A 24,396-nucleotide genomic window follows, 5' to 3' on the forward strand; every position below is an offset into this window, starting at 1 on the left:
TGTACCTGCGGTCGAACCGACATTATGGAAATGAACGACGCTACACAGATCAGCGAATTTGTACGCTTCTGTGCTTGTTCATTGTTCCATCTAGGATTTACACGTTGCGATTTCGCTACCGGCGCCGGATGTGCGTCACTAACGACGTGACCCCAACGATACAGTGATAGCGATGTCGCAACGTGTAAAGTACCCCTTACACTGAGAGCTTGTGACCGTTACCTCTGACAGTCAGTCAGGAACTGTGGTAACAAGATGCTGGAGTGGGACCGGAGTGGCGACAGAAGACAGTAGCTGGTCAGTATTTTACTACATGATGGGAAGTGACCTAAGTAATACTACTGCTGAAACCTAAAAAAAAACAAAAACAAAACACAGGAGTGGTGCTTTAAATTAAGTAGCAATCAGGTACATATATTACCACTACTATACTGACTAAAAGAATAAAACAAATGTGTTATTTATCCCATAAGCTGAATGATGTAAAGGATATATAAAAAATATTGTTTTCTAGCATTTTATTTTTAGTATTAATTCTTCCAGAAAAGTAGAAAAGTTAAATAATAAGTCCTGTATACCCGAATATGGCACCAATGAAAACTACACATAAGCTGTAGAAAATAATTCTGGATCTCATTACGCAGTTCTGTCAGCTCCCCCTCCTTCCCCCACACTGACTGCCATCAAATGAGATCGGGAAGTGTTTGTAATTGTAACATTACATAACTGTGGAGTATCTCTATACAGTAGCTGCAGAGATCAGTGAGCTAAGTTTTCCCTGTGTATTGCTGCCACCTCATACAGGGAAAGAAGTACACAGCCCCATAGACAAATCGCAAGTCGATGATGCGATGCCGAGCGCGATAGTCCCCGCCCCCGTCGCAGTTGCGATATCTTTGTGATAGCTGCCGTTGCGAATATTATCGCTACAGCAGCTTCACATGCACTCACCTGCCGTCCGACGTCGCTCTTGTCGGCGAACCGCCTCCTTATTAAGGGCACCCCCTTACTGCGACGTCACACGGCATGCGGCCAATAGGAGCGGAGGGGCGGAGATGAGCGGGATTTAAACATCCCGCCCACCTCCTTCCTTCCGCATAGCCGAGGGGAGCCGCGGTGACGCAGGTAGGAGATGTTCCTCGCTCCTGCGACTTCACACACAGTGATGTGTGCTGCCGCAGGAGAGAGGAACAACATCGGACCGTCGCATCAGCGTAATTATGGAATTCGCCGACGCTGCACCGATGATACGATTACGATGATTTTGCGTTCGTTATCGTATCATCTAGGATTTACACACTACGATGTCGAGAGCGACGCAGGAAGTGCGTCACTTTCGACATGACCCCTCCGACATCGCACCTGCGATGTCGTAGTGTGCAAAGTGCCCCTTAGGGCAGCTTTGCACACTACGACATCGCAGGTGCGATGTCGGTGGGGTCAAATCGAAAGTGACGCACATCTGGCGTCACTTGCAATGTCGTAGTGTGTAAATCCTAGATGATACGATAAACGAGCGCAAAAGCGTCGTTATCGTATCATCGTTCCAAGCTCCGACTTTTCCATAATTGTGCTGCAGCGATGGTACGATGCTGTTCCTCGTTCCTGCGGCAGCACACATCGCTGTGTGTTACGCCGCAGGAGCGAGGAACTTCACCTTACTTGCCGCCGGCGGCTCTACGGAAGGAAGGAGGTGGGCGGGATGTTTACATCCTGCTCATCTCCGCCCCTCCTGGCCGCCTGCCGTGTGATGTCGCCATGATGCCGCACGACCCGCCCCCTTAGGAAGGAGGCGGGTCGCCGGCCAGAGCGACGATCGCAGGGCAGGTGAGTGCATGTGAAGCTGGCGTAGCGATAATTTTCGCTACGCCAGCTATCACACGATATCGTACCTCCGACGGGGGCGGGGACTATCGCGTGCGACATCGCAGCATCGGCTTGCGATGTCGCAACGTGCAAAGCCCGCCTTAGTCACAAAATAGCTACATGCTCACAGGCATCTGTCCTAAAATTCTAGAGAGGTTTCTGTCCGTGTTATAAGGTGACGGCCATGCTAATTCTATAGTGACAAAACAATTGCGATTTTGCTAATTAACTGTATTTCGTAATTTAATTAATATGACATTTCCTTCAGTTATTTTTTTTTCTATTCCCAGAGAATCCCTTTAAAAGGGTTCTACAACACTTATTTTTTTTCTTCTTCCGGGCAATGAGTAATTTACTTGATTTTCCAAAGCTGCTGCAATTCCTGGTTTTGGGAACAGGTTTCATGATGTTTATTTGCTCCTTTCGTGATGCCCCATAGATTAGTCCTTAGGTTCTTTTCCTGCAAACCACTGCTCCTGGGCATCATCAGTGACTAATTATACGATAAAGGCTGAATTATTTAATTACACTAATGAGTGCATGCTTCAAATACTCTGCTCTGTTCATATAGGAATTGCATTTGCAGGCCAACTACAGTGAATGTTGTGTCTTCTGTGCAGGAGCGGCACAGCATGTACAGCACAGCAGGGAATGAGGAGTGTGCTGTGCAGAACAAGTGCATGCTGGGAACTGTCATTTTCAGCAGCATATTAAAATTACTAACACTAATAGCACCAAGAAAATGAAAAGAAAAGTACAAAGTGAAAATTTTCATAAAAACAGCTTTAACTGACTTTGTTATAAGAAATGGTCTTCAAAGAGCTTTTTGAAACACTCGAAAAACCCTTTAGTTATGCTTTTAGTATCCATAGATTGTGATATGCATGTTATCTCTGCCATATGGCATTACTGTGTGCCTCATCCTTGTATTAAAACACTTTAAATATTATCTCTGTGTATTTGAGATGACTGTCACAAGCTGGCGCTAGACACTACTAGTATGCTGTAAATGGAGAGGTAGTCAGACAGGTCAGGATCATAAACCAGGAGGGCACAACAGTACATGGGGCAGACAGAGACGTAGTCGAGGTCCAAGCCGAAGGGCAGGATTCCAGGAGAGTATATACAAGATACAGGGAGCAGGAGAGGACACGGTCAGGAGGAAGTCCAAGGTCAGAAGCCAGAAAGTCACAACAGAAACAGGAGAGGACAGGCAGAGATGGGTAAACAGCAGTCCAGAGTTGAGAGGCTAAGATCTGAACACTGAGCACCACCGGAGCCAACAGCACAACTGTAAAGCAAAAGTATGACTGGTGACGTCCTTAGCTAACATGCTCCCTAAAGAGGCAGACCAATCACCGGGAATGAAAGCATCTGCAAGAGCAACTTCCAGGACAACGTGAAACCCAGTGCTTGTGAAACAACCAGCAGAGCATTCATCCTGCTAAACGCTCTGCACCATAAGTGTACCGCCCCCGTGCCAGCGGCCGAACCGCTCGGATTTGGAGCCGCGGTGGCTCGAGGGGTCTCCGGACCCGAGGGTTCGCGAGGACACTCAAATTCAAAAGAGAGGGGATAGGTATGTACAGGGGATGTGTAAGTTCATGACGCCACCCACAGTGCGTGGTAATGTAGGAGACCACCGCTGCTGTTGGGGAGCCCGGTGACGATGGTGTAGCAGCAGGATGTTTAACCCCTCCAAGGGAAGGGGGTTTGTGCCCCAGGGCCCGTTGGGTGTTGGTGACTGGGGTGCCGTTGGGTAGAGGAAAAGGTGGCTTTTCAGCGTACTCACTCAGTCCAAGAAGAACAACTCCGACAGATTGTAAACCAGAATTCTGAGCACCTCTGCAGCATGGAGGGAGCACGTGTGGATCCGTGCCCTTGGTGCTGCTGTTAGCCTGTGGCCTTTTCCGTGGCACCTTCTTACTAGTTGGACCCTCAAGCTTGAAACTTTTTGGGTCCCACTCACCCATATGGCTAAAGGAGTGAGCTTGCTCTCAGGGTTCACGCGTAGGATTTCTTTGGACTGTATTTGGGAAAGTCCTATCCCATCGGTGCACTAGTACTCCGATTTTGGAGCGGGTTGGGGATGAATCTTGAAGTCTTCACCCCCGTCGGGTAAATTACTGGGACGCGTGAAGCTACTTCCCGGACTAGGGTCCACGTACCCCGTTGTGCTCTGGCCCCTGCCCAGTGATGGCTCAAGGCTGCCGGCCGCCCTCCTCGGCAGTCCATGCCCCTTGACGCGATCCCGTGACCGGGGTTCCAGCTCCTACCAGGCCCAGACCAACGTCTGCCACCTAATAAACTTCAAGAGCCCTGCTCCGGACCGGTGACCTCTCCCTCTCGGAGAGTCACCTTCCACCTCCTACTCCTTTCACTCCTGTTTCACTTCTCTGTCACTTTCTCACTTTCCCCTACCAACCCCCATGTGGGCGGCCCTATTCCCTTCAGGCCCCCCAATGGTGAGTCTGGTGGGTTCGGTGCAAAGTGTTCCTAGGATTTTGACTGGCTAAGCTATTAGCAACACCAATGGACCAGGATCCGGAACCAAGGAGGAGTGGATACTGTGCAGAAGGGCAGATTGCACAATACCCTGTGACGAACTGATAGGCCACGACGTCACATAAGCAACATATACCGGCTCTACAGGAGAGCATGGCAGAACAATACAGAATGTTTTGCACAACACAAATGTGACAGTATTGCTCTGTGTGTAATTCCTGTTTTGTGTAGTCTTCCTATTTAGTGATGCAGGACAATCATGACAATTTGTTTCCATGATTTCTGCACTATGACATCAGTGACTATTACTCTTGTGCTGTTATTTTACTTTGGTAATTACTGCAATGCGGTTACATCACTGTCTGTATTAGTCCTGTGCAGAAATATTGGTTTATTTCTCTGTTTATCATAACATAACTATTTAGTCTTGTCTTGGGATAGCAGCAAACCGGGGCTCCTAAGCTGACCATCAAGCTAGGGGGCCTTAAGCTATCCCTGTGATAGTCCGTATGGTGGAGATGCCTGAGTCTCTCTCCTGTCCCTGCTCCGGACCAGTCCTGATCTAATACGCCCTTCCCCAGGGAGGGATGAGACAGGAGTGAGCTGAAACACATAGAAACAGACAGACAGGGGAAACCAAAACTCTGTCATTCAGCGCTCACATAAGGAGTTATAAGACAAACATTAGGAGGAAAACAAGAGCAGGAAGAAAGCAACAAGACAACAGAGGGTAAATTCCACAACTGCTCCAAGAAAAAAGCAACACTTTCAGCAGAAAGTTTGGGACACCAAAGCTCACAGACTAACACAGAATAAACTATAGCTGACATTGGTAGAAGATTTAAACCAGCATAAATAGGAAGGGAGCAGATGTGATTGGATTCCCCACCACATGTGATCAAAGGAGATCAACAAGCAGACTAGCAGAGATTAACTTTTGCTAGCCTGCCTATGAATCAGCACACAGCAAATCAATGCCCGAGTCTGCCTGCGTTGATCCCAGACACCAGAGAAACCGTCGGGCAGAGTGTCAGAATCTGCAATGTGAACAGAGCCAAACTCCACCATGACAGTCGGCAAAGTTTGCACAAAGCTCTGTGTGATAATTCTACCTCTACTGTGATATCGCTGTGTTTATTATCGCTTTACTGTGATTTTCACCACTAGTAACAGTTATATAGGGAGGCAGAAGCAGGGGTCACATCTAGGTTCTGGTGCTTGTGAAGAACCAGGAGGATCCACAGCCCTGATATTAGGAAACCAGTACCATAAATGACATGAATATAGAGATTTTAGCTTGTTAAAGGGGTTGTGTAAGTTCTTACAGGGTTAAAGAGGTTCACCAAATTTTTCATGTTAAACTGGAAACACTATGTAGCAGTGGTTGCAAAGTGGAATAAAACTTTTTTTATATTTTGCCACTGTGGTGCAGGGATATTACCAATCAAAGTGTTTGGCACCTAATGAGTTATCAGATAGTTTTCACTAGGAGTGTGTTTGCGTGTACTTTTTTTTTTTTTTACCTATATGATGTTGTCTAATAAGAAGCAGACAGCAGCAACACAGATGAAAAAGAACACACCCCCACCATAGCTTAGTGCAGGTTTCCCAGTGTGAGACATATGAAAGACAGCCCTGATCTCTTGGCCTAACTTAGTGCATGATTAGAAAGTGCTGGGAGTAGGATACAGATGAGTGACACCTTTCAGATAAGGTCCCTTTTGAAGATAGGGATAATACAGCGGAGTATAGCTGTGTCACAATACAAACCCTTCTATAAGCTCATCTCCCCTCACAGCATTGTCAGCTCTGCTGTACTGCTCCTCTCTAAACTTTGCTTGTCCAAAGATGTTTCAGTAAGCACACTTAAGCGGGCTTTACACGCAACGACATCGCTAACAAGATGTCGTTGGGGTCACGGAATTCGTGAAGCACATCCAGCCTCGCTAGCGATGTTGTTGCGTGTGAAATGCAGGAACGACCGTTAACGATCAAAATTACTTACCAAATCATTGATCGTTGACCAGTCGTTGTAACCCCGATTATCGTTGCTGTTGCAGGACGCTGGTTGTTCGTCGTTCCTGCGGCAGCACACATCGCTATGTGTGACATCGCAGGAACGAGGAACAACACCGTACCTGCGGCCGCTCGCAATGAGGAAGGAAGGAGGTGAGCGGGATGTTCAGCCCGCTCATCTCCGCCCCTCCGCTTCTATTGGGCGGCCGCTTAGTGACGCCGAACGAACCGCCCCCTTAGAAAGGAGGCGGTTCGCCGGCCACAGCGACGTCGCTAGGCAGGTAAGTATGTGTGACGGGTGTAAGCGATGTTGTGCGCCACGGGCAGCGATTTGCCTGTGACGCACAACCGACGGGGGCGGGTGCTATTACCAGCGACATCGCTAGCGATGTCGCTGAGTGTAAAGCCCGCTTTACACTGGTGTGAAAAGTGTTTGCCCCTCTCTGATTTCTTATTCTTTTCCATGTTTTGCACTCTTAAAGGTTTCAGATCACCAAACAAATTTAAATATTAGACAAAAAAAACCCACAAAAGTAAATACAAAATGCAGTTTCTAAATGAAGGTCTTTATTATTAAGGGAAAAGGAAATCCAAACCTACAGGATCCTGTGTGAAAAAGAGGTTTAGGGGGCAATCCAACAACTGGTTGGGCCACCCTCAGCAGCAACAACAACAATCAAGCATTTGTGATAACTGGCAATGAGTCTTTTACAAAGTTCTTGAGGAATTTTGGCCCACTCTTTACAGAATTGTTGCATAATCAGCTAAATTGGAGGGTTTCCGAGCATGAACTGCCTCTTTAAGGTCATGTCACAGCACCTCAATCGGATTTGCTTCCAGTTTTGTGGCAAAACTGCACTAAAAACGCATAAAAAAAAAACAGATAAAAATGTGCTGTGTGCACACAGCCTTAATTATCTGTGCTCTACTTTCAGATCATGCATTAGGTTAGTCCAGGAGATCAGGACTGCTTGTCTTTGCATCTCACACTGAGAAACCTACTCTAAGCTGTGGTTAGGGATGCCAGGTAACTGGGGCTCCTAAGCTGTCCCTCAAGCTAGGGGACCCTATGCCACCCCTAATCTGTAGGATACTCCTAACGGTGGAGAGGCTGGAGTCTCCTTCCTGGCCCTGCTGCTTACAAGTCCTGATCTGATTCCCCCCTCCCCCCAAGGAGGTACGGGACAAGAGTGAGTAGAAACCCCAAGATAATGACAGACAAGAGAAAACAAAATCTTTGTCACACAGCACGCACACCCAAAGGTAAAGACAATAAGAGATTCTTCAGGAAAAACAAGAGCATGACGGAAGTATAAAACAGGGGTAAACTCCACAACTGCTCCAAGAGATAAGCACAATTTTCACCAGAGAGTCTTGGGCACCACACCTCACATATCAACATAGAATAAACTATAGCTGGCATGTATAGAAAGTTCAACCAGCATAAACAGGAGGGGTGCACATGTAATAATAGGCCTCCCACAACATGTGTTCAAATGAGCAAGCAGATGAGCAGATATTAGCTCTCGTTTGCCTGCCTATGAATCATCACACAGCAGGTTGATGCCCGAGTCTGCCTGTGTTGATCCCAGACACCAGAGAAACCATAGGGTGGAGTGTCAGAATCTGCAATCTGAACAAAGCCCAATGCCACCATGACAGTCGGTGAAGTTTGTGCAAAACGCCGTGTCAGCAAATCTAATATATAAAGCTGAGTGTGTGTGTATGTGTGTGTGTGTGTGTGTCCGCTAAAGGAATCCGCACCGTCGCATTTAAAATCACGAAATTTTACACAGACAACCCATGTGACTCAGGGAACGTCATAGACTATATTTGGGCTGTGAAATTTAAACCCGCGCTTTACACTTACTCTCCAAAAATCCTGCCTCTATTAAACTGAATGGAGGTGGGAGCTGCAGGCTATAAATAGCAACTGTCAGTGGTTGCTATAGGAACAAAATAAACTGTTAGTATAAGAAGCTTATGTGTGAGGTAATAAGATGTCGGTGGAGAGACGGATAGAGAGAGACAGAAAAAGACAGACAGACAGAGGCACAGACAGAGACAGATGGGGAAAGAGACAGCCGAGCAAAGAGACAGCCAGGCAAAGAGACAGAGGGGCAAAGAGACAGATGGGCAAAGAGACAGATGGGCAAAGAGACAGACGGGGAAAGAGAGAAAAAGACAGACACACACATAGAGACAGACAAAGATAGAGACAGACAGACAAGATATGAGACAGACAGAGACAGACAGACAGCAACACACAGACACAGACTGGGAGAGAGACAGAGAGATAGTTACTATCCCGGGCAACGCCGGGTACTACAACTAGTAATATTTAAAATAAACAAAAAATATATATATAATAAACGCCAGACTTAAATATTGTGAAAAATCACAGACATCAATAGTTATGTTTGGATAAGATGACTGAGTGAGTCTTGCTTTGATTTCCTTAAAATGTCGTTTTTTTAATTTTCTTTTCAGCCTTATCTGTATGTTGCCATTTTATTACTACATTAAATCATTCATCCCCCATCGCTTTTCATAGCCTGAGTTTTCTGTGATATTCTGGATGTACTTTGGTGTTGACTCGCTCTAATTTTCTTGGGGAACCTTTGGTCTTTTCATGCAGTTGTGTATAATCGCAGACCGAGCTGATGAAAGCTGGTGACTCACTTTTTATGTTGAACACTGAAGTTTCTCCTGTACAGTTCAGCCAAATCAAGCAATTCTCGATCTAGCATCTAAACAAAGTGGAGAATGTCACGGAGCACGCAGCGCGGCTGTACTGTATTTTAGAGATGGCCCACAATTTTATCGAATAATTAGCTCTTCACTCTGGCTGATATACCCAGTAATTTACAAGGAACATTCACACAATGATTGAGTTGGTCTTTCAGCCAATCACATGTGCTGCGATTGTTAATTATAAGTTGATCATAGTTTTATTTTACATTGAGTCTGGCAAATAACATTGTTAGGTGAAAATATTGAAACCCAAATAATACTTTACAATTAGTTCATTGTTTGGTATGCGGTAGTTAATGTTTGTCATACCCATGGAGGAAAAGTCACCCACCCACTACCATGTGTTCTCTTGACCCTACAGATGCAATCAAAATTATTCAAACACCTCTCATTGCAAATTAGGTTTAGTAACAAAATGAACAAACTTTCTACTCTTTACAATCAACATCAAACAAGAACAATTTAAATGCCTCAGCAGAAGTAATATAACATGTGGTTTCTCCACATTCAACACAAAATACCACTTTTAATGTCAACTGCAAGCTCCAAATTATTCTCCCCTTCGTGAAAAGCATTTTTAGTACTTAGAGGCACTCCCATCAAAGTTTTTATCCCCTTAATAAATTGCAATCATCATTTTATAAATCACTGTTTACTTACAATTGTTCAGTTTGCCTTTCTACCTAGTTAATTCTTCTCTTTTCCATTAGGTCTATGATCATGTGATGAAAAACTGACTAGCAGAATCCTTCTAAGCTCTATGTAGAAACAGGAAGTCTCTTTTCCTTGCATGTGTCACTGCAAAAGTGAATGTCAGGAGGGAGGACTGATTAGCTTTGTCAGTAGTTGAACAGGGTAATAATTCATGCAGGGAAAAGAGACTTCCTTTTTCTACATAGAGCAAAAAAAAGAGAAGAATTTATTGAGTACAAAGGCAAAATGGGCAATTGTAAGTATACAGTTATAGAATATGATGATTACAACACATAAAGTCGATAAAAACTTTATTAGAAGTGCGTCTTTAATGTAGCCACTTTGGGAGTTTTGACTTGCTGCAAACTTGATTAACAGCCAAATACCAGCTTCTGGTAGTGTTCCTGATGAATTTGAGCCCAGCCCTTTATGGGCAATACCCTACAGTTCACTAATATTCTTGGGTTGTCAAGAGAGTAGTCCAAAATGTTAAAAAAAAGAGATAATTGCCCTGCGCATAAAAAAAAAAGAATACAAAAAAGATAACAAAGGCTTTGAATGTTCCTAGAGATACAGTTGCATAGGTTACACGAACAAAGACTTCACTACCTAAAGGTCCAGTCACACTAAGCAACTTACCAGCGATCCCAACAACGATAGGGATCGCTGGTAAGTTGCTAGGAGGTTGCTGGTGAGCTGTCACACTGCGACGCTCCAGCGATCCCACCAGCAACCTGACCTGGCAGGGATCGCTGGAGCGTGGCTACACGAGTTGCTGGTGAGCTCACCAGCAACCAGTGACCAGCCCCCAGTCTCCTAGTTACAGCACACATCAGGTTAATTAACCCGATGTGTGCTGCAGCTAAATGTGCACAGAGCAGGGAGCAGCGCACACTGAGCGCTGGCTCCTTGCTCTCCTAGTTACAGCACACATCGGGTTAATTGCCTGATGTGTGCTGCAGCTATCTGTGCACAGAGCAGGAGCCGTCACTGACAGTGAGAGCGGAGGAGCCTGGTATCAAAGGTAAATATCGGGTAACCAAGGACAGGGCTTCTTGGTTACCCGATGTTTACATTAGTTACCAGCCTCAGCAGAAGCTGGCTCCCTGCTCACTGCACATTAGTTGTTGCTGTCTCGCTGTCACACACAGCGATCTGTGCTTCACAGCAGGACAGCAACAACTAAAAAATGGCCCAGGACATTCAGCAACAACCAGCGACCTCACAGCAGGGGCCAGGTTGTTGCTGGATGTCACACACAGCAACATCGCTAGCAACGTCACAAAAGTTGTTCGTTACCAGCGATGTTGCTAGCGATGTTGCTTAGTGTGACGGGGCCTTTAATGTGATTAAAAGGAGATGCTGAAAGCCATCTGCCACCAGACTTCTGAGAAGGCAGTGGAATAAAACCGCACAAAATCATTGCAAAAGTCCGTCAGTAAGCTTTAATGGCAACAGACACTTAGGTTTGAGTTTCCACAGTAAGATGTATACTAAATGCTGAAGGTCTCCATGTCTGAACTTCAAGACAGGGCCGGCATCAGCACCTGGCACACGCCAGAGCTCTGGACCGCAGGGGGGGCCCACTCACTGTTGGTAGTGTCGGTGATGTATCCCGAGGCCCCCGGGCCGAATTCCGGGGACCGCAGTGCTTGGGCAGAAACCTCACTTTCCTGCATGCAGCGTGTCACAGCTGAGCACTGCGTCAAGGGCATTGAAGTTCATGTGTCGATGGAGCTAGCGCGCAATGTGCTGAACTCCCGTCCACAGATGAAGAGAAGGTACCTGGAAAGAGCCCATACATCAGAGGTGGGGAACCTCCGCATGCGGCCCGCGGTTTTACTGGCTGCCGGCCCTTTAAATCCACAAATGCGCTGCTTGCGTGCACCAATGGGCGGTCTCGCTGGCAAGTGGCAGCATGCTCAGGACTTACTTTGTGGGCGGGTTTAGCGCTCTGCGCTTCCATCCCACAGCAGCTTCACCGCTTCCAACATTGTGTGCCCGCTCTCCGATGCTGTGTGCCTGCTTTCCGATGCTGTGTGCCCGCTCTCCGGTGCAGTGTGCCCCTTACAGTGCTGTGTGCAGCCTCTCCAGTGATGTGTATCACCCCCAGTGTTGTGTTCCCTTTAATGCTATGTACCACCTGCAGTGCTGACCCACCCAGTCTCCTCCCAGTGATGTATGTGCCCCTCTTAGTGATGTATGTGCCCCTCTTAGTGATGTCTGTGCCCCCTAGTGATGTCTATGTGCCCCCCTAATGATGTCTGTGTGTCAAACCCCTTAGTGATGCCTGTAGCTGCCGAGTACTGTCTGTGCCCCCCTAGTGATATGTGTTCCCCCTAGTAATGCCTGTGGCTACCCAGTGCTGCCTGTGCCCACCTAGTGATGTCTGTGCCCCTCTAAAGATGTCTGTGCCCCCTAATGTATGTGCCCCCCTAGTGATGCCTGTGGCTGCCCAGTACTATCTTTGCCCCTCCAGTGATGTCCGTGCCCCCCAGTGATGTCTGTGTGCCCCCTAGTGATGTCTGTGTGCCCTCCCTAGTGATGCCTGTGACTGCTCAGTACTGTCTTTGCCCCCCTAGTGATGCCTGTGTCCCCCCTAGTGATGTATGTGCCCCCCTAGTGATGTATGTGCCCCCTAGTAATGTCTGTGCCCCTCTAAAGATGTCTGTGCTCCCCCAGTAATGTATGTGCCCCCTAGTGATGCCTGTAGCTGCCAGTACTGTCTGTGCCCCCCCAGGGATGTCTGTGCCCCCCCAGTGATATCTGTGCCCCCCCAGTGATGGCTGTGACCCCCCTCAGTGATGCTTGTGGTTGGCTAGAGCTGTCTGTGCCCACCTAGTGATGTCTGTGCCCCCCTATTGCTGTCCATGCCGCCCTAGAGATGTCTGCTCCCCGAGTGATGTCTGTGCCCCACAGCAATGCTTATGCCCCCCAGTGACCTAATGATGTCTGTTCCCCAGACCTCTTGTCATGTACAGTATATGCCCCCAGCGTTTCCTGTAATGTGTATGCCCCCAGCCCCTCCTGTCATGTATATACCCCCAGCCCCACCTGTCATATGCCCCTAGCCTCTCCTGTCATGTATATGCCCCAGCGTCTCCTGATATGTGTATGCACCCAGCATCTCCTGTGATGTGTATACCCCAACTCCTCCTGTGATATATATATATATATATATATATATATCACATTGGAGACGCTAGGGGCATACATACCACAGGAGAGGCTGTGGACATATACATCACAGGAGGGCTGGGTGCATATACCTTACAGGAGGGGCTGGAAGTGTATACATCACAGGAGCCCCACGTGTGATGTATGTGTCTCCTGTGATGTATACACAGCAGTCCCAGTGTCTCCTGTGTGATGTATATACAGCAGTCCCAGCATCTCCTATGTGATGCATATGCCCCCAGCTACTCCAGTCATGTATGTCTCTCCTGTGATTTATATACAGCAGTCCCTGCATCTGGTATGTGATGTATATGGTCTACCAATCTTATTATCACAAAGAGTTGACTGCGCTCCAGACAGAGACAAACCTGGAAAAGCAGTTGTGAGAAGCAACATAATAAGTATCTCCGACCATCACCGCCACACCAAAGAGAAGCAGCTCCAACCACCACTATAGGGGTGAATGAATTAACTTTTAGACCAAATATAGCCGGTTCACTTTCGAATTGATAATTTTGTGCCCCTGAAGGTTGGCAGAAATTTCCAGTTGGCCTTTGGCAGAAAAAAGGTTCCCCACCCCTGCCATACACTATAGCATCTATCATGAAGAGAGGAGCCGCAGCACCAACATCCTGCCGAGCTATATATCCCCCCCAGACCTCACCACAGTGCTGTATACCATCCAGAACTGTCCCCTGACCCCACCACAGTGCTGTATACCCTCCAGAACTGTGTGTTCCCTGACCCCAGTGCTGTATATCCTTCAGAACTGTCTTCCCCCCACCACAGTGCTGTGTACCCTCCCGACGTGTGTCTCCTGAACCCAGTGCTGCATACCTACCCAGAGCTGTCTGTCCACTGACTCCATAGCTGTATATGCCCAGAACTGTTTACCCCACCAGAACTGTATGTCCCACCACCCAAGTGCTCTACACCCTCCTCTAGAGCTATATGTGTAGCGCCCCTGAGACTGTGTGTGGTATTGTATTTTATGTATTGTTATGTATTTTATAATGTCCGTCCACCCTGAGCAGGAAGGGGTTAAAGCCTGGTAAGTTTGGTTTCTGCTTCACACAGCCTCACACACACAAACAGAGGGACCATTCCTTAGGTGGGGGCATGTGCAGGGAGGGACTTGTAGAGCAGAGAGCTTGGTTTCACTTTAAACTCTATGCTTGGGAGAGTAGTGAGAGTGGACTCACAGTGACCAGCTCTCTTGGGGCTCTCTCTCTCAAGGAGGCAGATCAGAGGAACTACCAGTTGCAGACCGATTCATACACCCTTTCCTTACCTGGGACTGGGCGAGTGGATGACTGAGGACCCCTAAGCTGAGAGAGATGCCAGTCCATTAGCCGGCAGAGTCTTGGAATGTTAGAGGTGGCTAGCCGGGAAGGAGTTGAGAGCCTGGGACCGGTAGTCGTGTGGCATGGAAGAGAAGAGGGTTACAGAGGGGAGGATTCCGTTGCCCCCTGGAACCAGTGCAGCTTTGGGTGGCAGAGTAGCGGGTCCCAAATGCTCCAGAAACTAGGAGGGGACCACCACATGAGTGCACAAAAAGGAGAAAGCCCACAGGCTGCCCTACCAGACTTTGACCTCTGCCCTGCGTCCCAAGAGCTCCAAAAACTAGGAGGGGACCACCACACGAGTGCACAAAAAGGAGAAAGCCCACAGGCTGCCCTACCAGACTTTGACCTCTGCCCTGCCTGGAAATGAACGGAGTCAGCACAGTAAAGACCAGCATTCTGGGTGTGACACCAAGACTTGTGAGTAAATAAACCTGAAACCCACAACCCAGTGACTCTGTTTGTCATCGCCTTGCGATCCATCGATTCCCAGTTCTTCCTCCGGGGGCCTCTCCTCCTGTGGGGAGCAATATCATCCCGGCTGCACCCCAACATCTTCCCCGGTAAGGTACCCTGCAGCGGCGGCCTTATCCCTGGCCACACACCACAGGTGGTGTAGTCGACATCATCTGTTACACTCCTGGAGGGGGAAAGGTCGGAGGAAGGGTCTGCAGTCACCATTGTAACCAGTGATGACCTCTTCAGGGACAATCCTTGCTAACCCCCTTTTACTGTGCACCACGGGGCCACGGAATTTGGTCAGGCCATAACTTCTACAAACCACTGGCCCAGCAACGTGTATACAAGGTATGGAGGTAAACTCCTATCTTCTGCTCTGTGGGGTGTCACAATATGTCTCCCCACCCCAATGCTGTATATGTGGCACCCCTGTGACTTCAGGCACCACAGGGTACTGCACCTCATCCGAGGTGCAGTATTCATCTCGGATACAGAGGGGGTCATTGCCGGTAAACCACCACAACACATCCAACACATAACACGGGAGTTCTGTCACTCGCACTGGGCCAGAGTAGAAGCCAAGGGTAGCCATCATAAAGTATGGGACCTCTTACCCACTAGTCCAGCAACCCGGCAGGCGGGGCACCTGCAGGGGAAGTTAAGAGCCATCTCACACACAATTCAGTTAGCTCCAGGTGCGGTAAGCACCAGGTCGGACTCAGGAACAGACATCAGTCAGAGGTGACAAGAACAGAAAGAGGCCCATGGTCTGGAGCTGGAGGCTCGACCCGGGTCCTTAGGAAGAAGAGGGATCCCAGGGTCCATGGGGAGTGCAGCAGGCACCACTGACCCGTTCCACGGCCCAGGAGCTGGGGTGGAGGGAAGACCACCAGAAAGGACACACAGAAGGAAACACTGGTCTTGACCTCCGAACTATCCGGGATCGGCTGAAGCCCATAACAGCGGAGCACGGCACGCCAAAGGCAGTGTGACTTCAGTGAGTGAAGAACTTGAACTTCACCCTCTGTGTCGTCCCATCATTGCCGGTGCTCCCATTATCACGCCCCTACGCGATAGGCAACTACTACTCCCAACATCCTCCCTAGGGCCTGAGCTCTGCCTGTGGAGAGCTGTACCATCTGAGCTGAGTTATCTTCCGCCCCAGAGAAGACCTCCCGCAGCGGCGGCTAATACTGGCCGCACACCATAGGTGGCAACATGAAGCCATACTCCACATCCCTATCCCCATCTTTATTGACACCGCCGGGGTCACAGAATTGGGTCAGGCTGCTGTGACATCCCACACCTACACCGGCCCGGCGACAAGTACATTCCCAAGGCCCCGCAGGCGCGTCATATACCCACCAGAGCTGTATCTGCCCTCATCCCAGTGCGGTATACCCCCCTAGAGCTGTATGTCCGCCACCCCAATTCTGTATACCCCTCCAGAGCTGTATACCCCCCCAGAGCTGAATGTCCCCCTCTAGAGCTTTATGTCCCCCTATTGTATACCCCAGCGTCTCCTGTAATGTACATTACAGCAGTGTCAGTGTGCACTGTGCGTGGCCATGTCTGTTAGTCATGGTCACCAATAAGCATGGCACAGCCACATGCCCGGGAGGAGCTGGATGGGCGACAAGCAGGGAAGGTGAGTGAGGCTCCTACCAGCTTCCCCATATTAATAATGTGTCCCGTGTGTGCATGTATGATGTGTATCTATGTATGTCAGTGTGTATGACTGTGTATAGATTTATGTTTATTTAGATGTATTTTTGTGAATTTCTCTTTAAATATGTATATGTACGTATGCCTGTATGTGTACGTATCTGTGTATGTGTATGTCTGCGTGTAGATGGGGCCCACTCAGACTCTTTCACCCGGGGCCCACAAAAACCTGGAGCCGGCCCTGCTTCAAGATGTACACTTCCAAAAGCATAAGGTCGTCAATACTCAATAGCAAAGAAATAGGACAGAGACGTTTTGGAATTCTGTTCTGTGGAGCGATGCAACAAAACTGTAACTTGTCTAACCTACAGATCAGCAGAATGTCTGGAGGAGGAAGAATGAAGCATACGCTGAAAAAAACTCCCTGCCTACAGTGAAACATGGCGTTGGCTCGGTTATCCTCTGGGGCATATTTGCTTCCTCTGGCACTGGAAACATGTAGCATGTGGAAGGCAAGATGGATACAATTAAGTATCAGGAAATCGTGGAGTAAAATGTCATGCCTTCTGTGAGGAAGCTGAAATTCTATGTGGTATTGTATCTTTCAAGAGGACAATGATCCCAAGCATACCTCAAAGTCCATTAAGACTTGGTTTCAGGAGAACTACTTGAAGGTTCTAGAGTGGCCATTAGTCGCCTTAAGCCCCCGTCACATTTAATGACTTTCCAGCGATCCCGACAACGATACGACCTGATAAGGATCGCTGGTAAGTTGCTACGTGGTCGCTGGTGAGATGTCAAACAGTCAGATCTTCCCAACAACACAGCAACGATACTACGACTGTAGCGACCTGTATAACGATCTCAGAGGTACGTGTCTGAGCTCTGAGTCGTCAATGACGTCGTTGGTAAGGCGTCAAACACACCGATGCATCCTGCCCAGCAGGACCTCGACGATCAAAAAATAGTCCAGGCCATTTTTTTTCACTTGATAATGTCATGGCTGGGGATAGAAACTATACTATAAAGTGGTGACCCCTGACAACAACCTGTCGCTCACCCTCACTGCCCTCACAGATCCTATACATGTTCCACAACTGTCGCCGAGCTGGAATACCTGGGCCCTATTTCACCCTAGCAAATAGGCCCTAAGTAAGAGGGGAGGGTATGAGCTCTTCATCAACACCACTATCACTAAAGGAGGACACAATGGAAAAACAATACAGGGGAAACACAACAGCTATCACCAGAGCCCTGGTTGATAGCAAAGGCAACACTTATCGGTGCTGCAGTAACCACAGGAGTCTGGCGCATCAGAACATGACTTCCCCACATCTCAGTAAGGAACAAACTATAAACCACAGCCAAATATCCCCAGAGTGAGGTTTATAAAGAGAGTCAGAGGATAGCAACTGAGAGAAAAAATTGACATGTTCCCAGGGTCCTAGAGTCCGCTGCTGCAGAAAAAAGAACTGACAGATAACAACACGTGCTGCCAATCCCTTGGATTTTCTTATACTCGCTGCCACAGGATTGTCAGCCGGCCTTGACACATCCGTGACAAATAAAGTTAACGGTATAGTGTTGGAATGCATTGTGAATAAAAAACCTTGTTATCATTGTGGAAGAATCCATTTACTGCAGCAGCTCAGCCCACCTAGTGTGTTTTCATCCAACTGGATCCAAACACTTTACATACACATAACTTTATACAGAAAATATTGACTATTCCATTTCAACAAAATTGGAGTGAAAGTTTGTCCTGGAAATAATTTTGCATTCTTGAAAGCTCTCTCTCTCTCATTATTCTGCCATTTGGCAAATATAAATAATTTTGGTTTCTGATTGAACTAAAACTGGAAAAGTTTTTTCTGATTTCATGTCAGATAGTGACAAAAACATGCAGATGTGTCTTTATAGATAGTGGATCGAAACTTCTGGTTTCAACTGTATCTTGATGTGCTAAAATTCCAATATGCCTACCAAAGGGAGTAACATGCAGGCCAAAAGCTTGGCTTCCCATTTACAGTGTCGTGCAAAAGTATTCACCCACTTGGTATTTTTTGTTTTGCTACCTCACAACCTGGAATTTCACTGGTTGGTTAGGGTTTGCATCAGTTCATGCAAAGAACATGCTACAACTGTGAACATTTCATTTTCATGTTATTGTGAAGCAAACAACAAATAGGACAAAATAACTTAAAACTTTAGTGTGCATAACTATTCACCCCCTAAAGTCAGTATTTTCTAAATCTTCTTTTGTAGCAATTACAATTGTAAGTCGCTTTGGGTAAGTCTCCTTGAGCTTTCCACATCTTACCACTGGGATTTTTGCCAATTCCTCAAAGCAAAACTGCTCCAACTACAAGTTAGATGGTTTCTTCTGGTGAATAGCAATCTTCAAGTCTGACCAGAGATTTTCAATTGGATGAAGGCTTTGACTAGGCCACTCCAATGCATTTACTAATTTCCCCTTAAACCACTCCAGTGTTGGTTTAGTAGTATACTTTGGGTCATTGTCTTGTTGGAAGGTGAACCTCCGTTCCAGTCTCCAATCACTGACAGACTGAAACAGACTGAATCCTTGTATGTTTCAAAATACATCTTCCCCTCGACTTGCACCTTTTTCACTGCCTGTTGTGGAAAAACTTCCCCAGAATATGATGCTGCCACCACCATGTTTCACTGCAGGGATGGTGTTCTTGGGGTGATGAGCTGTGTAGATTTGGCACCAGTCATAGTGTTTACCTTGGTGGCCAAAAAGTTCAATTTTGGTCTCATTTGACCACAGCACCTTCTTCCATACATTTGGAGAGTCTCCAACATGTCTTTTGGCAAAATCAAAGCAAGGCTTAATTATTTTACTGTAAGTAAAGACTTTTTTTTGGCCACTTTTCCATAAATGCAAGCTTTAAGGTATATATGGCTTATTGTGGTTGTATGGACAGATACTACAGTTTCTGCTTGGGAACTCAGCAGCTCCTTCAGGGTTACCTTTGGTCTCTATGCTGCCTCTCTGAGTAATACCGTCCTTGCATGGGCTGACAGTTTTGTTGGGCTACCCTCAATTGGCAGGTTTGTGGTGGTATGATGTTCTTTCCATTTGATGATAATGGATTTGATGATGCTCCAGGGGATCATCAGAGATTGGGATATTTTTTTAGAACCCAACCCTGACTTGTTCTTGCTGACTACTTTCTGTCTGACTTGTTTGGAGACCTCCTTGGTCTTTGTGGTGTTGTTTGGTTTGTGGTGCTTCTTGCTTAATGGTTTTGTGGCCTTTCAGAAATGGTGTGTATATACTGACAGACCCCAGGACACTTAGGCGGGCTTTGCACACTACGACATCGCAGGTGCGATGTCGGTGGGGTCAAATTGAAAATTACGTACTTCCGGCATCGCATGCGACATCGTAGTGTGTAAAGGCTCGATGATACGATTAACGAGCGCAAAAGCGTCATAATCGTATCATCGGTGCAGTGTCGGTGTAATCCATGATTACGCTGACGCGACGGTCCGATGTTGTTCCTCATTCCTGCGGCAGCACACATCGCTGTGTGTGAAGCCGCAGGAGCGAGGAACATCTCCTACCGGCGTCACTGCGGCATCCGTAGGATATGCGGAAAGAAGGAGGTGGGCTGGATGTTTACATCCCGCTCATCTCCACCCCTCCGCTCCTATTGGCCGCCTGCCATGTGACGTCGCAGTGACGCTATACGACCCGCCCCCTTAATAAGGAGGCGGGTCGCCGGCCAGAGCGACAGTCGCAGGACAGGTGAGTCCATGTGAAGCTGCCGTAGCGATAATGTTCGCTACGGCAGCTATCACAAGGATATCGCAGTTGCGACGGGGGCGGGGACTATTGCGCTCGGCATCGCAGCATCGGCTTGCGATGTCGTAGTGTGCAAAGTGCCCCTTAGATTACACACAGGTGGACTTCTTTTACCTAACCATGTGGGTTGTGAAGGGAATTGCTTGCACCAGAAACCTTTGGGGTCTTCATAGTAAAAGGGGTGAATACATTTGCACATAGCAATTTTATTTTATCCCATAAATTTAATTTTTACCTATATTTTTCTCATTTCACTTATCAACTTAAACTATTTAGGGCTAATACATCACACACAAATCAGATTACAAAAATTTTGAAACAGGGTGTAATGTAACAAAATAGGTAAAATGCCAAGGGGTTGAATATTAGGCCCTACATTCAAGATAACTGTTGGCTGAATGCCTATTTGGCCGACAGCTTTTCTTTCCAACTCCCCATAAACATGCATGTTCAGACTGGTCAAAAATGTTTGTTACGAGGAGTTTGAGGGATAAGTCCATCTCCCTGAGGAACACTCTTGTAAGTTGGCATTCAACATGTTCAACCTTGTTTTCTCCAACAGAAAAGTTGGATTGCCCTGATAACATTCAACTGTTGCCATTCCATTAAAAAATTGGCCTGATCGGTGGATAATAATGTGCATGAGTGGCTCCAGACATAAAACCAGAAGGGGATGATCACCTCTTAATGCTGGAAAGGTTTAATTCTGTAGCTATAGAAAGTCTTTTTGATGGGTGTGATAAAGATCCCGTGAAATTGTCGACAGTTGACAACTCAAAAGATATTGTAGCCCATTGCGGACTGAATACAATCTTGTCCAAAATCTTGTACACCAATCTCTAGACCAAAGGTTCGTAAAACTGCAGCAACATATTGATGGAGGTGGGTATGGTTGTATAATAATCCATAAATATTTAGTGGATTTATGAAAACATGGTGCGGAATGGAAGGAAAACAGGTATAAAAAAAAAATAACGTTCCGTTCCATCAGCTGAATCATCCTATAATTATACAATATCAAACGTTTGTCTCTCTGGCACCATATTGTGTAAAACAAGGTGTAAAATTTGACAACAACGAGTTTAATGCTTTGATTTTTATGTATATCAAGCGTCAATGGAAATACAAAGTTTAACGTAAATCACGGTCAAAACAGCGGATTCATTTTTGTCTTTTGGAAGCCTTACATAATCCGTATGGATTTAGATGTTCAGAACATTTATGATCTAGAGAAACCAATTTATGTAACTCGAATACAGAACTTACCCAACAGAGACCCAATGAAGATGATTACTTGGACGCTTATGGTAAAATGTCTGTAGCTCAGCCCATCACTGTTGCTGAGGTTGCTCCACAGGACTTGGGAATGAGATATGTTCCTGATTTCAAAGGCTTCAGCCTGGAAATAGCCAATTTCGCTCTTATTTCTAAAGATCAAGCTGCCATTGTAACCCATGGCCATTCTTCCGTCACCTATTGCATTTGCTGCACTTGTTCTCCTCTAGATGTTGGTCCAGGAATCACGGGTCTGAAGCCCATAGCTCTGTAGGTTCCCTGGCTCTGTGTGCCCATCTCAGAATAATTAGCTGACATGTCCACATAAAATGCATCTTTGCTTTAGCCTGTCTGGCTCTTTGCATGGCAAGAAGAACACAAGCCTCTTTCTCTGCTTCTCAGCCCCAGCAAACATCTCCAATACAAGAACATGTCAGACGCCTGTGAAAAAGAAGGGGGGGAGAAGGAGCTGACCCTGAATCTCATTGCTTCTGTAGTCTCTGTGAATCTCCAGCTCTCCTCTCTCTTGTCCTTACAGTCTGTGATACTGATTGGAAAGGCGAAAATCCAGAATCGGTCACGAAGACAGATCCTGAGGAACAAAGGCAGAGAATCCTCTAGATGAGATGTCTCTTCCCACCTAGAAAAGCAAGGCAGTGATCACACACAGTATGCAGACTGCCTATGGCTACATCCAAATCATGGGCATTGATGCTTCCATTCCAGATTTTTGTTTTCCCCTCTGTGAAGAGGAGGCTGCAATCCCAAAATGCCTTGGGAGTCACGAGAAATCCAATGTGTCAGACAGCGAAAGCAGAATGATGAAATAATAACCTTGTATCCTATTGTAAGGCTCATGGATGTCACCTATTAGCTTTAGTTTTCCTGCTCTCATTCATTTTGTGTCACCTACATATTCTACTAATGGCCCATATGTGTAGGAAAATTGCCTCCAGTCATACAAATAATTGCATTATAATAAAACGTAGCTATATGGGTGCGTGATTATACCGGCTCCCTATACATACATACTTGTCTGTGTCATAGTGGAGAATACATCATGTAAAATTGGACACGGTAATACCACTGTCTGCAAAAATATATTTTGGGTCAAAAAAGAGTGAAATAACCCGTTTTTTAGGGAAACCATATTTGATAGAATAATTGTGTATGTCCATTTATTTTTGCAATATTTTAAAATATCTGCCTCCACCTACCTGATACATTAGGATCTTCGATCTATGTTAAATCCTTCATTGATCCTTATTTGTATTTCCTCTATAGCAGGGGTCTCAAACTCGGCTGGGTGTATGGGCCGCACAGAGGAAAAAAATAATTTGGGGGGCCACATTCTTTGCAGGACAAAGTGATATTTTTATTGGTACCATATATTTTTTTAAACACCTTTGGATCATTGATTTTGAACATTTTTCACTTGTTTCTTATAACAAATGTGCACATTCTTTGTTTAAATATAAAAAAAAAAATTTGATGGTTAAAAAAAAAATGTCATGCCTTATTTTGAGGTTTTTTTTTTTACATTTTATCTCTTTCTTGTAACTAATAGTGTTACAATTAGCACTATATAGAAATTTTGGCCAACATCTTTTAGTAATGTTCCCTATCTTGTTGTAATGTGCCCTTCCTTGTCTCCATGTAGTATTGTGCCCCATCCTACTCCCCATCCTACAGTAATGTGGTCATCCTTGTCCCCATCCTATAGTAATGTGCCCTATCTTTGTCCACATCTTATCGTAATGTGCAAATCCTGTAGTAATGTGTTCATCCTTGTCCCCATCCTATAGTAATGTCCCCAACCTATAGTAATGTGCCATCCTGTAGTAATGTTCCCCATCCTTGTCCCCTTGTAGCAATCTCCCTATCCTGTAGTACTGTCCCCATCATATAGTTATCCCATTCTATAGTAATGTGTCCATCCTACAGTAATGTCCCCATCCTATAGTAATGTGCCAACCTTGTCCCCATCCTATAGTAATGTTCCCATCCTATAGTAATGTGCCCACCTTATTCCCATCCTATAGTAATGTCCTCAGCCTTGTCCCCATCCCATAGTAATTTCCCATTCTATAGTAATGTGCCCACCTTGTCCCCATCCTATAGTAATGTCCCCAGCCTTGTTCCCATTCTATAGTAATGTCCCCATCCAATAGTATTGTGCCCATCCTTGTAATGTCCCCAGCCTTGTCCTCATCCTATAGTCATGTGCCCACCTTGTCCCTATCCTATAGTAATGTGCCCACCTTGTCCCTATCCTATAGTATTGTGCCCACCTTGTCCCTATTCTATAGTAATTTGCCCACCTTGTCCCCATCCTATAGTAATGTGGCGGTGGCTGAAAGGGGGCAGTGGCGCTATAACTTACCGATCGCTCTCCTCAGCTTCCACAGACGCCGGAGTGAAGCTGACGGGAGCGGTCTCCGGCCCCAGATCCACAGTGATTGGAGAGATCGGTCACAAGGCCGGTCTCTCCAATCAGAGCTGGGGGCGGGTGAAACAGAGGTCACCCAGCTACAGCCGATGATCAGTGCTATAGCTGCACTGATCATGACTGGATTTCAATGTTTCAGCCATTTTCAATGGCTGAAACATTACAGTGGCTGTGATTGGCTGAGCAGTGTTCATCAGCCAATCACAGCCTCCGTAAGTCCGGGGAGGAGACACCACCCCTCCTGAGGTCAGGCAGAGGTCCCCTCCTCCCCGAATCTAAGGTATTTGCAAAGCGATCGCAGCCACCGGGGCTGCGATTTCGCCATGACGTGCTGGGTACGTCATGGGTCCTTAAGTACCAGG

At 46.6% G+C, this 24,396-nt stretch overlaps 1 protein-coding gene across 1 annotated transcript in view; it reads right to left on the reverse strand.

Annotated features, from left to right (window-relative positions):
• GPR176 (G protein-coupled receptor 176) overlaps positions 1-22,333 on the reverse strand; it is a 107,064-nt gene extending 84,731 nt beyond the window's left edge. Inside the window, exon 1 of the mRNA XM_075330134.1 lies at positions 21,577-22,333. Within this exon, the coding sequence (XP_075186249.1) occupies positions 21,577-21,772 (196 nt within the window). The 5' untranslated portion in view covers positions 21,773-22,333. The remainder of the gene's footprint in view (positions 1-21,576) is intronic.
• Between the last annotated feature and the right edge of the window lie 2,063 nt (positions 22,334-24,396).

This window comes from Anomaloglossus baeobatrachus, chromosome 12 (genome assembly GCF_048569485.1).
Source record: "Anomaloglossus baeobatrachus isolate aAnoBae1 chromosome 12, aAnoBae1.hap1, whole genome shotgun sequence".
Taxonomy (NCBI): Eukaryota; Metazoa; Chordata; class Amphibia; order Anura; family Aromobatidae; genus Anomaloglossus; species Anomaloglossus baeobatrachus.